Below are 12,903 nucleotides of genomic sequence, written 5' to 3'. Positions count from 1 at the left end.
AACTGCCAAATTATTTCAAAATTAAATAAATTAAACCAACTCAATCACTATGATAAAAGACTATAATTAATTAAAGTTAGTTAAAGTAAAATTAAAATTGCATGTGAGTGGAAAGAAAACATTTTTATGGACTTAGGCTAGCCTAGAATAAAAGCTAACCGTCCAATGGGTCACCAGTGATGGATAATACCTGTGACAAAGGGATGGCAATATGCGACTGTTGAAGCAAAAACAATTTGCAGCTCACCAGCTCATCCTTTCAGTAAAATATAAGCCTCATTTCTGTATCAATAAAGCGTACCTGCTATGAGAGATGTCCTTCTGAGCTGAGTCACCTAGTATTTATTTAATATCTACAATATCTAAGGCACTATAAGAAGATAATGCTGAATCAGCTAAATGTGCTGATTTGGTGCCCTGAATAATGCAGCATTCATTACTTACAGCCCTTATGTAAATATCAAGTTGGGAACTATAAACCTAAACATATTATTATTTAATAATTTATAAGAGCTTTAAGGAGTGATTTAAAATTTAAAACCTAGACTTAAATCTGCTAAAGTACCTTTTCATTTCATTTTTTTTAAGATAAAAATCTCAGTTCCTAACTTAGCTTCTTTTCCAGTTATAGAATACCCCGATTTAAGAAAAAGTATACGGATTAAAAAGTCAGACTTACAAAACTGATAAGGTATGTGTAAATGGTAGTTCATTTGGAAAAAATTTCTACAAGTATTCCTAAAATCCTGACCTCACTGAAGTAATTCCATAGCTGGCTGGAATAATTTTGGGGTTGGGGTGCCTTGGTTCTATTAAAACTAGTGTTTTAAATAAAATGATATATTTTAAAACCATTTTAAGAACAGTACAGCAACTTTAAACTTTTAAACTGCGGCAGTCCCTAAAAGCAGCTGGTCTCTACTTATTTTCTGCCTTCATCAGCTGATAACCCCACAGATCCTTGTAGACTATCTGGGACCCTAATTCTCAGCATGGTTGCTTGTTCCCGTGAAGGCAGTGACTTTAAGCAAATGCTGCTTGTGGAGCATCCTTTAAAATCTTTTGAAATAAAAATGCAAATAAAAAATTAGGGCTATTAATTAGAAAGGAAAGTGTTTCTCTGACATCTGTAGGTATGACGGTAGGATTGCTATGGATAGGCTCAAGGGGAAAGTAGGCATTGCAGGTATTTGCTAATCTAGGAGGCATTACAGACTTGGGCCTGGGCTGCTCCTGCTCTGAGGAATTAAGCATATCCATATCATATTGCCCTTTCCCTCCTTCCCACCCTACTCTGGAAAGAGAAAACACCAAGGGCTCTACATCCACACATAGCAAAGGGCCACAGGCTTTCAGTGCCAATGCTTTTAAACAATAATCTGGTTCTCAATTCCCCGAGCCTATTTTTATTTTGCATTTTCTAAAAAGTGGCATAAGACACGAATGGTTTTAATTTTTTTCACAAGATTTCAGATTACTGGCAGAGGGTACTTTAGAGAGGCTGGCTGTAAGTATCACTGTAAATGGAAGAAAATACAATTAAGAATGGAGACAAATCATTAGATGAAATTACATATTTAAGTAAATGGAAAACATGATTCAGTTTACCAATATTGTTATTTACACAGAATTTTTAAATCATACATATATTACATAAAATAAAGTACATATAAAGTTTAAACAAATTACTTGATTGAATAATAATAGAGAAAGGCATTTCAAAATTTTCACCTGTAATAAAAGTAGCTCTTATTTTAAGTAAATAAGTGTTCATACACAGGTAAGCTTGTGACTTATTCTGCCTAACCGAAAGCTGGGGATAATGGAATCTTCAGAATGGATCATGTAAGGCATTTCACTTACTGAAGTGGAAGATAACTACCTAATTCTGCCAGAAATTTTACACTGTAATTCTCCCTATCCCCCTGACAAAGGAATATAATGGAATTTTGGGAAACAGTGGATATTCACTGAAAGAAACATTGAGAGATATTATGAGAGAACGTCCTATGGTCTGGAGTGAAGGACTACCTCAAAATACTCTAATTTGCTGCAAAATTTGGGAAGTTCCAAATTAAAATCATTTTCCCTGCAATGCCACAGGCCCAACTACATCTTACTCTCTCTTTGCTAAAATCTTTTAATTTAGTTAACTGGGTAATTTTTCCCTCTGGGAATATATTCCCAATTTTATAGTGGAAGTTGAAAGGAAAATATTCACTTTGCAGCAAATTGCTTTATAAGCAAATGTGCTTTTTATGAAGTGAGGGATACAGGGATTATCTCACTTAAATGAATTTAGTAATTTTTGTTTCCTTTTAAAAATCTGAAGGGAAGATGGTGTGTAAACAGAACATGTCTGTACTTGAATAGCATGATTCTATTGATACATGCAGTAAAGGAGATCAAAGCATGCCAAATAATTACTAATTCCTAATTCCTACTAATTACTAATTATTCTTTGCATTACACAAAGATCAAAATATGTGTTAACTCCAACAGCATCACTGCACTGACTGTACATTTACTAATTTAAAATATATGTCTCAATTTCTCAGGAGCTCTTGATGAGTTCCTTGTTCCTTTATTTTTCCATTGTGCAGAACCACTTATCAGATCTGCATTCTGTATCGTGGAGAGTCTGTGAGCCACAACTAGGCACATCCTCCCCTTACTGGCCTTATCAAGGGCATGCTGAACCACCTGGAAGAGAGAAGGACCTGTGATTGCTACCTTGGGTTAAATGCTAATAAACTTGCGCAAGTCAAATTAATTAAGGTAATCTAATAACATTCATTGTGTATTTGCTTATCTCCAAGGAAACTTCCCTACTTTGTGAAATACCCTACTCAATAGAAATCTATAAAAAGTAATCATAGGCACATTAAGTAAGACTTTTAATTTGAAGAGCTTTCGTGACAATGACAAAAATTAGGTGGTTATTTGTGTGTAAGTAAGTGGTTCCAAAGTCAAAGCCAGAAAGTAGTATTTCCATACCCAAGTGGAATTGTCTAATTTACTTACTTCATTTCTTCTCACAGTTTTATTTTTTTATTTGTGTGTGTTGGGTTTTTTTTTCTTTTATTTTAATATTTAGTTGTAAAACTGTCCTGGCTAAAACAGCATCTCAGCTACAATGAGGTTATAATGCTATATAAGAGAAATGAGGGAATTCCTTGGCAGTCCAGTGGTTAGGACTCTGCACTTCCACTGCAGGGGGCATGGGTTCAGTCCCTGGTTGGGGAACTAAGATCCTGCATGCCATGAAGCACGGCCAAAAAAAACAACAACAAAAAAGAAATGAAAGTGGAGGATGAAAACCAATATTTGCTGAGTATATAAAATATTCCAATGATGGGTATTTCATTTAAATCCCTTCAGTAACTCTGTGAGGATTATTTTCATTTCCCTGATGAGTAAACCAAGATTTGAAAAGTCCAGGTTCCTTGACCTAGGTCACACTGCTAGTAACTGATGAATCCAGGATTACAGCCCAAATATGTCTGGTTCCAAAAGTCCCATTTTTTTCTTTCATAACACACTGTCTCCTTGGAAATCAAGAATGATAATCATCTACAAATAGCAATTGTGTGGTGATTAATCACATGGGATCTTAGGACAGACACCGTCTATTAAAATTTAGGGAAGTTTCTTAACTTTTCTAAGCCTTAGTGTGCTGATCTGTAAAATGAGCATAAAATAAGCTAATTCATCAAGTTGTTGTGAGGATTGAGATAGTAGTATATAATAAGCCCTTGATAAATATGAAAGATTATAATTCATTCAACCAACATTCATTTAACAAATAAGAACATGCTATACGCAAGAACTATTAGGCGACAAGGACATAGTAAAATTAAACATCTGAAGGACCTTGCAGTGTAGGTTTATTGTTACATGTCTGTTTGCCCCCTTGTTTCCTTCTCAAACAGAGATAATAGTCTATAGAAGGTAGAGTAGCAGGCTCCAACATTGCAGGGTAGATCACTCTTCTATATATGTAGATTGCCTTATTATTTTGTTTGGTATCATTAAAATAATAATAAAACAGGAAAGTAATTTTCATTGGGATTTTTCCTTGAGTGGAGAAACATTTCAAGAATTGGGTCCCTTTTGATAATGAGACCAATTCAAATGAGAAAACCTTTCTAAAACATGAGATGCCCTGTGTCCCAACTCTCTCCCACCTCCCCACCAGCCTCTAACCTTTTATAAAGGCCAAAACCTTAATTACAACTGGTGACCCTATGACTACAATTCTCTCCAGGCCTTTCTTCCCCAAACTGACCTTGATTTCTTCCACAATGCTCCACTCTCATACTTCATATTACACTCTGAGATGAAAGAAGAGGATGTTACCTTTTCACTCTCATTATCAAGGGCTGAAGTGGCCTCATCCAACAAGAAAATTTTTGGTTTTCAGAGAAGAGCCCTTGCAATAGCTAGTCTTTGTTTCTGGCTGCCAGAAAGCTGTGTTCCTTTCAGTCCAACTTGTGTGTTGTATTTCTATTACAGGAACATGCAATTAAGAAAGCAAGGCTTGGTTATTTAAATTAACATGGCAACTGTGGGCGAGAGCCATCTAAATATTTCAAATTTTGCTACTCTCTAAAATTTGTGTCCCAACAAGTACTAAAATCTATTCTTGAGCTTTGTTGCTAATAAATGCTAAACCGGCAGTAAATACTACCATCTCATTTACATATCTAATCTGATCACAAACAGTAGACCTTTGCCATTGTGCTTCTACAAAGGAATTGTTCAAATTAAAGCATAAGAAAAAAAATTATTAGGGAAAAAAAATTCCCAGTAAGCACAAATCTTTCCCCATTAAGTTAAATTGTCTTCTGTTTTCAGATCAAAATGATTTAAAGTATCATTTTAAAGGAAATCATTGGGTTCCTTAACTTTGACCTTCACCAACCCTCTATGGGCACATCTCTCCAGATGCCATGATGCTCTTCTCAGAGGTGCAGGTATCATCCTAGCAGTAAGTTAGGCTGACAACTTGAGACAGTCCATTCACCTTTTCAGGCCACGATAGTGACATTTAGCACTTCACAATGTTTCTACACTCTCCTACATACTAATGACCCCTTTTTCAGTATTACCCTCCATGGAAGGGTAAAGGAAGTTTTTCACTTATCCTGAAGCCATCCTAAGTCACAATGGATCAGCAAGCAGGCTCCCACTTGCTTTCTAGATTGTCCTGTTAACTCTGCTTCCCTCCAAGGTTTCACACTGCTTTCTAGTAGCCCTTGCCAGTTGTCTGAGAAATACATGCCGTTGGTACCCAGACAAGGATGTGTGGATGGATGAGCTCCACTGGGAAAGTGAGTCCAAGTGTACAGCCTTCTAAAGGTGGATACTGTAGCAGCATTATAGAGAAGATGCAGCACATGACTGATGTGCTATTTATCTTAGTGCCCTGGAGAAGCCTGATTCAATTGCTTTCCCTCCATACCTGGCTGCCTTCAGGAGGTGCCTTTCCAGCAGAGTGGGTTTCCAGAGAGCCTATGATATAACTTTATAACAAATGTGTCTGCTTCATGTCAAAGTTCATTTTTCAACTTAAAATGCTCAGTTGCTTACTTTATATCAAACAATGGGTCTCTGAATTACTAACGCCCAGTAAAAGCATCTTTTCTGAAGTGAATGCTCTACGAAGAAAACAGACTTTAGCTAGCTCCTCTGTGATTTTTATCTGGGACTGCTAGCATGCTGGGTCTCTTCCTCCTAAAATGCATTTTATTAAAATTGGAATCATAGGGCAACAGATAATCAGGTAAAACTCTGTAGTTCATTTCCACACACTGCAAAGTTCCCATCTAATTAGAGAATTCAATCTTAAGCCAAAAATTGAGAGAGGATTGGGTGGGAATGATAATGGGCTTGTAGCTCTTTCTGCCAGTCCAGCTTAAATTGTATGTGGATTCCTCTATTATAGCTGAAGAAGATACAATACTAGCTTAGAAATCACTTTGCATCTCTTGGCCTTTCCTGGCTTGAAGGGAGATGTAAGTCTCAAGAATGAATTAGTTGAAAATACAGTTCAGATGTTTTTGCCCATCATTAAGCAGAACAGATTATAAATGTGACTATACACATTGTCTCAATAGCAACCCCAAAACATTTTCAGACACTTAATCTGAAGGTTTCTGTTTTTTTATTTGTTTTTAATGAAGAACTATAGGATTTCATTCTTTCCTGTTTAAACTGAAAATCTAAATTTTCTGGCAAACACTGGGATAGTGAGTGCCCTGAAATCACCTGTTTTATGAGACACTCAAGGGGCAATGGCTGTTCAATGTGAACCTGGGTCTAAATACCAGTTGGATCCTGGAGGGAACATCAGAAAGAGTCTAGTCCTAAACCAACTGCATTCTGGAGATTCTCTGCAGGTCCTGGAAAGGAGTTTCAGTGTGGTTCCAGCGGGCGACATCATGTAGCTTGACTGAGAGCTGCCACCGTGTGAAATTGTGGCCACTAGGGGACATCTACACCTGCTGTGTTTCTCCGAGGATCCTCAAGACCAAGTCAGTGTTGTGTCAACTCGTCTTCCAGGCTGATATTTCCAAATGCCTGCAGGTTATCTCCATGGCACATACCATAGATGTGTTACCCTTAGCATGCTCTGAGTTGACGCTCTGCTATTCACCCTCCTGCCTTGATCTGTCAGATAGGTCCATAATCCTTTTTCTGAAATCCACAGGGCTATATTTGTTTGAGAAGTCAATTTTTTTTTTTTTACTTTAGAAGAAAATATACTGTAAATTGTACATACTATATATTATTTATATTTAATATGTGATATATATTATTTAACACCCCCAGAAAGGGCTGGGTAGCAACCAGTAATCAAATATATGAATATTTCTGGAGAAATATTTGACAATTCATTCTAAGTAGGACTAATAAAGATTTCATAAAGCCTCACATCATTTTGGCCACCCAACAAATTGACATCAAACACATGGTCTTCGTGCGTGGAGGGGAGAGGAGGGAATGGAGTTTAAGAACTTTTGGAAATTGGAACTGGGGGAAAGAAAATGTGGACCTGAATTTCTCTCATCTAGACTGTTGTAATGTACCAGGACTTGCCCCTTTCATGCAGTGTATGCCATTGCCACAGAGACCACAGAGCCTCTTGAATGAGCAAACAAAAGGCTGAGCTTCAAATGCAATTATTTTCTTTAAAAATTTGATCATGTCATTTCTTTGCCTAAAAATGTCTAGTGGTTTCCCATTTCCAAACTTAGCCTGGTAAATCAGAACCTTCGCACTTAGTCCATGTGCATATTTTGTTTGGCTTCTTCTTCTCAATTCCCCAGTTTATGCTTTATGCTCAGAATTTTAAATTTATTTTCCCCAAAATACCTAAAACCCTTTCACATGTATGTGTTTCTTCATGAGCTTATTCTGCCTCCTAAGAATGGTGTTGTCCCCTCTCTGCCTAGTGAACTACTCATTCTTCAAAACCCAGTTCAAAGCAACATCCTCTGTGTGGTTTTCTCTGAGCTCCAGTGACACCATTGAGAACGTGAAGGCCAAGATCGAGGATAAAGAAGGCATGCCCCCGATCATCAGAGGCTCATCTTTGCAGGCAAACAGCTGGAAGATGGCCACACTCCTTCTGATTACAGCATCCAGAAAGAGTTGACCCTGCACCTGGTCCTCCGTCTGAGGGGTGGCTGTTAATTATTCAGTCTTGCATTCATAATGCAATGCCAATGATGGCATCACTCTGCACTCTAGCCATTTGCCCCAATTTAAGATTAGAAGTTACCAGTTTTAATAATAGCGGAACCTGTTAAAAAATGCTAATAAAGGTTTTGTTGCATGGTTAAAAAAAAAAAAAGGAGACTTTGTCATTCCTTCTTCTGTACTCTCACCATATGCTCTGTGTGTTTTTATTCCAGCAAGCTGCCCAGTGTATTATGTACTTTCTTGCTCACTTTCTACAGACAACCTTAAGCTAAGTCCTGACAATCCACTTTTATGACATCTTTTACACCCTTTTCCTTGTTTTACTTCACTTTATAATTATTAATTCAGGCCTTCATAACTTAACCCTGGAAATAGCTCCTAAGTGATCTCCCAAATTCCTTATCTTCTCTTCACTCCAAATGGTCATTTTCTTTGCTGCTAGACTAGTAGTTCCACTGTCCTATTCCAGAATGATATTTTGGCACCAGATTTCTCTATGGTTGTATATATTTTAGGGGTAACAGTGATATGAAGGTAAACTAAAGTTAAAAACACTGAGAAACAAGCTTTTCCTTCTTTTGGAAATAACATCATCTTGATTCTCAAAGTTTATTGTAAAAAGGACACTGAATCTCTGCCGTATGTAGTTTTGGGTAAATCTGAGAAATAGTACAATGAAAAGAATGAAAGATAATAAGCAATTTAAGGACAAAAGTCAAATGGTACAAATATAAAATGGATAGCATTTTACCATGTATAAATTAAAGAAAAAAACCTATCAGGAGTATGTGGATAATAATCTGACCCTGAATCAATAACGCAGCGAATGCCTTAGTAAAAAAAAGGGAAAGACATAGGGTCACAATATTGATAAAAATATGTTACTCCTTCTATTATAGGTAGTAATGAAGAACCTTACTGGAGTTAGGGAAACTGTATTAAAGGCCCATTTATAGTTAGAGGCATCAACTAGTGTGGACAGGAGATGGTGAGGGAAGATCTAGTAGTATAAAAGAGAGTATGGTGACCAGTATCCTCCCCCAAAGAACAGGGCACTAGATTAGTTGTTTGATATAATGCTTACTGAACTTTGGCATTTCCTTTTAAAGTGAGCTAGAAAATCACATTATAAAAGTTGTTTCCAATCAAAAGTAGGTATCTATATTTTTATTTTATCTGTGTGTATATGTAGGTTTAAACAGATATTTCAAGAATTTTAAGCTGCAGTTACAGTGTCTCTATGCACTACTTCTGGATTTGTATCAATGCTTGCTATGCTAAAGGCTTCTCTACAGTTAGCCAATATTTTTAACTTTTCTGAGATTTTTGTGTCAGCCATCACAGCCAATACAGAGAGGTCACAAAAATGGCAGGCATTTACTTAACACTTTAGTGGGAAAAGGAGGCCCTAAACAAGTCAATAAGCACCAGGGTAATTTTAGACTGTGATGAGTGCCCTGAAGACTATGTGATAGGCTATAGAGGCTGGTGGGGACTCTTTCAAATAAGGTGGCCAAGGAAGGCCTCTGCAAGAGTGACATCTGAAAGATCTTGAAAGTTAAGGAGCTGGCTCTTCAAAGAGCCAGAGGAAGGGAGGCCCCAGCTGAAGAAATAGCAAATGTAAATGTGCTGTGGTAGGGAAGAACTTGGCCAATTGATGAGACAGAAAGAAGCCAGTGTTGCTGGAGCAGAGGGAGCACATGATGAGCAAGGAGCTGGGGAGGCAAGCAGGGCCAGATCATTGAAGGCCTTGCCAGCCACATAAGGAGTTTTGACTTCATTCTTCGTGCAAAGGGATGCCATTAGGAGGTTTTAAGCAGGGAGGGGTATGACTTACTTTATGTTTTTAAAGGATCCTTCCAGTTGCTGTGAGGAAGAATTATAAAGGGGCAAGACTGGAAGCAGGAAAATGGATTAAGAGGTTACTAAGGTTGTCCAGAGGGGGATGATGGTGGTGTAGACATGGCAGAGTATAAATGAATAGAAGGTGTAGAATCAAAATATGAAAATTAATTCAGTGAATATTAATACAGTTTGGTCTTGGAAAAAATAGTCACACAAAAATCTCAAATTTTGCCTTTTATATCTAACTTTACATTAGATGCTAGCAATAACTAAACTGTATAATCCATGGAGCACATAAAAATAACCACTTAGGCCCAATAAAATACTTGGTCTTACTTGACAGCTTTGTAGTTCAAGATTTCAGACATTTTCTTACCTCAGAGAGACTCTCAATAAAAGAGTGGATATTCGCTGCATTTGCTACTTCTTTTATCTCATTCAATGGCACGACAGGGCTGTTACCACCATAGGCAATGTTCTCAGCAATGCTACAGTTGAATAGCACAGGCTCTTGAGAAACGATTGCTATTTGGGAATGGAGCCACTGTACGTTCAATTCCTTTGCATCCACACCATCAAAGAGCTGCCAAAAGCAGAACGGAAAATGGTATGTGAAGATCCAACTGTATCATGTTATGGTTCACTGTATTCAAACATATACAAATCATAACAAGAAGGTTAGGAATTCAAGCTGTTTCATAGTATAATGTTACCCAAGGAAGGTTCATAAATCATATGTTGTATAGAAGCAAACAGCATGTAACTGACTAAAGTACCGACTCCTAAACTTACTTGACATTTCTAGGAATGACTATATATTCTAGAGACCTGCTCAGAGTCTAGAATAACGTCTGGTGCTCTGTACTGAAGTCAGATAAAAAAAATACCAACCTCCACTGCAACAGGACCCCACTTTATTAAAGCCTGGTGAGAGAGTAGGTGCAGATTGATACAGTAGTCCACATGCAGAAATAAGTCATTTTGTACAAAGCCATGTCTATTCACATGGATGTATAACAAAATTCAAGTGACATTTGATGAGCATACCTATTATGTGATGGGGACTCTTCAGACACTGGGGAAACAGTAATAAACAAGACAAAGCTCTTACCCTCCTGTAGCTTATATTCTGGTGGAGAGAGGCAAGCAATAAGCACACAAACAACTCAATAACATCAGAAAAAGAAAGTATCATGAAGACAAGATAATGGGATAGAGGGTGACTAAGGGTGTGGTGAGGATTTGGGAAGGGGGGGACTGGATGCATTATATTCTATCTAAGGAAGTAGCATTTAGACTGAGACATGAATGATGAGAAGACATTGGCAAAGAAGTTAGAGTAAGAACATTCAAAGCAGAGGAATAGCAAGAACAAAGGTCCACAGTGTGTTTAAAGGACATAAAGAAGCCAGTGAGACTGACACACAGTGCATAACGAGCTAGGAGGGATAGGAGAGGAGTTTGGAGAGAGAGGCAGGGGCCAGATCATGAATGACCTTGATTTGATGGTATGGACTATGGTTTATTGTAACTGTGGTGGGAACTCATTGGAAAGTTAAAAGGAGGGAGTGTGCTATGCTATGTGCAAATAGGTGAATGTCGCCTGATTTTCATACTCATTGTTAACTCATTGTTTTCCCTTGTAACAAGGCAGCCATTTTGGACTGTTCCATTTTTCAAAGAGTCTTTGAGACTCTGTGATGGGGAAAAGACTGTAAATTGCAGCAGAAGGATGACTAACATGACAATTTTTGACTTTTGTGGACTTATGGTTTTTTGTGGGGGTAGGAGAAGGCAGAACAGGAAATTGTCTTTGTGTGTGTGTAATTTGGTGGTGGCTGTGGGGAGAGAATAATTGAAAATCTGAATACAAGTTAAAGTAAGAAAAGTGCCAGGTGAGAAAAACAGTCCTTGGAGTTCAAAGGAGGGAGAGGTTGCATTTTTTTGAGATCAGGATGCAGAACTTAATGGAGCTGATTCAAAGAAGCTCTAATCATGTCTAAGGTTTTGAGAGTTGGGAGGTGGAGATGGCCAGAGTGAATAGCAGGAAGCCTGAACCAGGGAGGCAGAACAGAGTGACAAAAGAGCCCAGATGTTGATATTACACCCATCTTCCAACACCTGTATTCTAAGAGAATTCCATGGCTTATAAGATCAAAATTGCTCTATAATGGTTGAAGAATCTTTGGAGCTTTGATCTTAGCCTCAAAGTCCTGTCCATCATTTCTGTTATTGGTTTGCTTATCCTCTTAGTTAAGGCATAGAGATTTTTTTTTTTTAACTACTGCACTGTTTGCCCTCCCCAAATCAACGAGGATGCTTAAGCCCAAGGGAATGTTTAAGAATAGCCCCACTAACCCCCAGATAAGTTGTATTTGAATTCAGTCTTACCACTTGTCCTTTCACTGGGTCATAAAATCTCTGCAGAAGTTGGACAGAAGTGCTTTTCCCACAGCCACTGCTCCCAACAAATGCTACAGTCTTCCCTTTCTCAATGCTGAGGGATAAACTGTGAAGGATTGGAACATCTGGGCGGCGTGGATAGAAGAAAGAGACTTCTCGGAACTCTATATTCCCTTCACATGTGTCCTGTGAAAGAAAGTTGGCAGTGTTTAGAGGATGACTTAGAAAGGCTGTAACAAATTATAGCACATTGGCTGAGTGCTTTCTGAAAATTGTGCATGTTTCCACAACCATTTTAATTTTATTATTTTTTAAATAAATTTATTTATTTTTGGCTTCATTGGGTCTTTGTTGCTGCGCACGGGCTTTCTCTAGTTGCGGTGAGGTGGGGCTGCTCTTTATTGCGGTGTGCAGGCTTCTCACTGTGGTGGCTTTTCTTGTTGCGGGCCCTAGAGTGAGCGGGCTTCAGTAGTTGTGGCTCGCGGGGTCTAGAGCACAGGTTCAGTAGTTGCTGCGCACGGGCTTAGTTGCTCCGCGGCATCTGGGATCTTCCCGGACCAGGGCTCGAACCCGTGTTTCCTGCATTGGCAGGGGGATTCTTAACCACTGCGCCACCAGGGAAGTCCAACCACTTTAATTTTAAACATCGTATTCCTTTCTATAGAGTTGCTGACTGCACATTTGTTTCTGTCACTTCTGTTGAGATTTTTATATCTGTAGTTCTTGTCTTCACTATGGGACTTCACCAGGTTCCTAAAATCACTAGTTTCCTTTGGCTTCAGTACCCAGTCACAGTGCAATCTTTAAATTAGCTGTTTGACCAGCTGCTCTAAATAAACACATTTAAAAAAACTTAGTTTGTGCTTTATAGACTTTTATTGCTTAATTCAGCATAGCTGATGTCCTCATCAACTGTATATATATATACACATATATATATATATATAT

General features: G+C 38.1%; 1 protein-coding gene across 1 annotated transcript in view; it reads right to left on the bottom strand.

The window, feature by feature from the left end:
- Window positions 1-2,504: 2,504 nt before the first annotated feature.
- The window catches only part of LOC103083163 (ATP-binding cassette sub-family B member 5), a 119,765-nt gene continuing 109,366 nt past the window's right edge, over window positions 2,505-12,903 (bottom strand). Inside the window, 5 exon segments of the mRNA XM_007466020.1 lie at window positions 2,505-2,609; window positions 2,611-2,703; window positions 4,360-4,506; window positions 9,929-10,135; window positions 11,944-12,141. Coding sequence (XP_007466082.1) covers window positions 2,505-2,609; window positions 2,611-2,703; window positions 4,360-4,506; window positions 9,929-10,135; window positions 11,944-12,141 — 750 coding nt within the window.

Source organism: Lipotes vexillifer, unplaced genomic scaffold (genome assembly GCF_000442215.2).
Source record: "Lipotes vexillifer unplaced genomic scaffold, Lipotes_vexillifer_v1.1 scaffold608, whole genome shotgun sequence".
NCBI lineage: Eukaryota > Metazoa > Chordata > Mammalia > Artiodactyla > Lipotidae > Lipotes > Lipotes vexillifer.
This window is presented reverse-complemented; position numbering and strand designations above follow the sequence as displayed.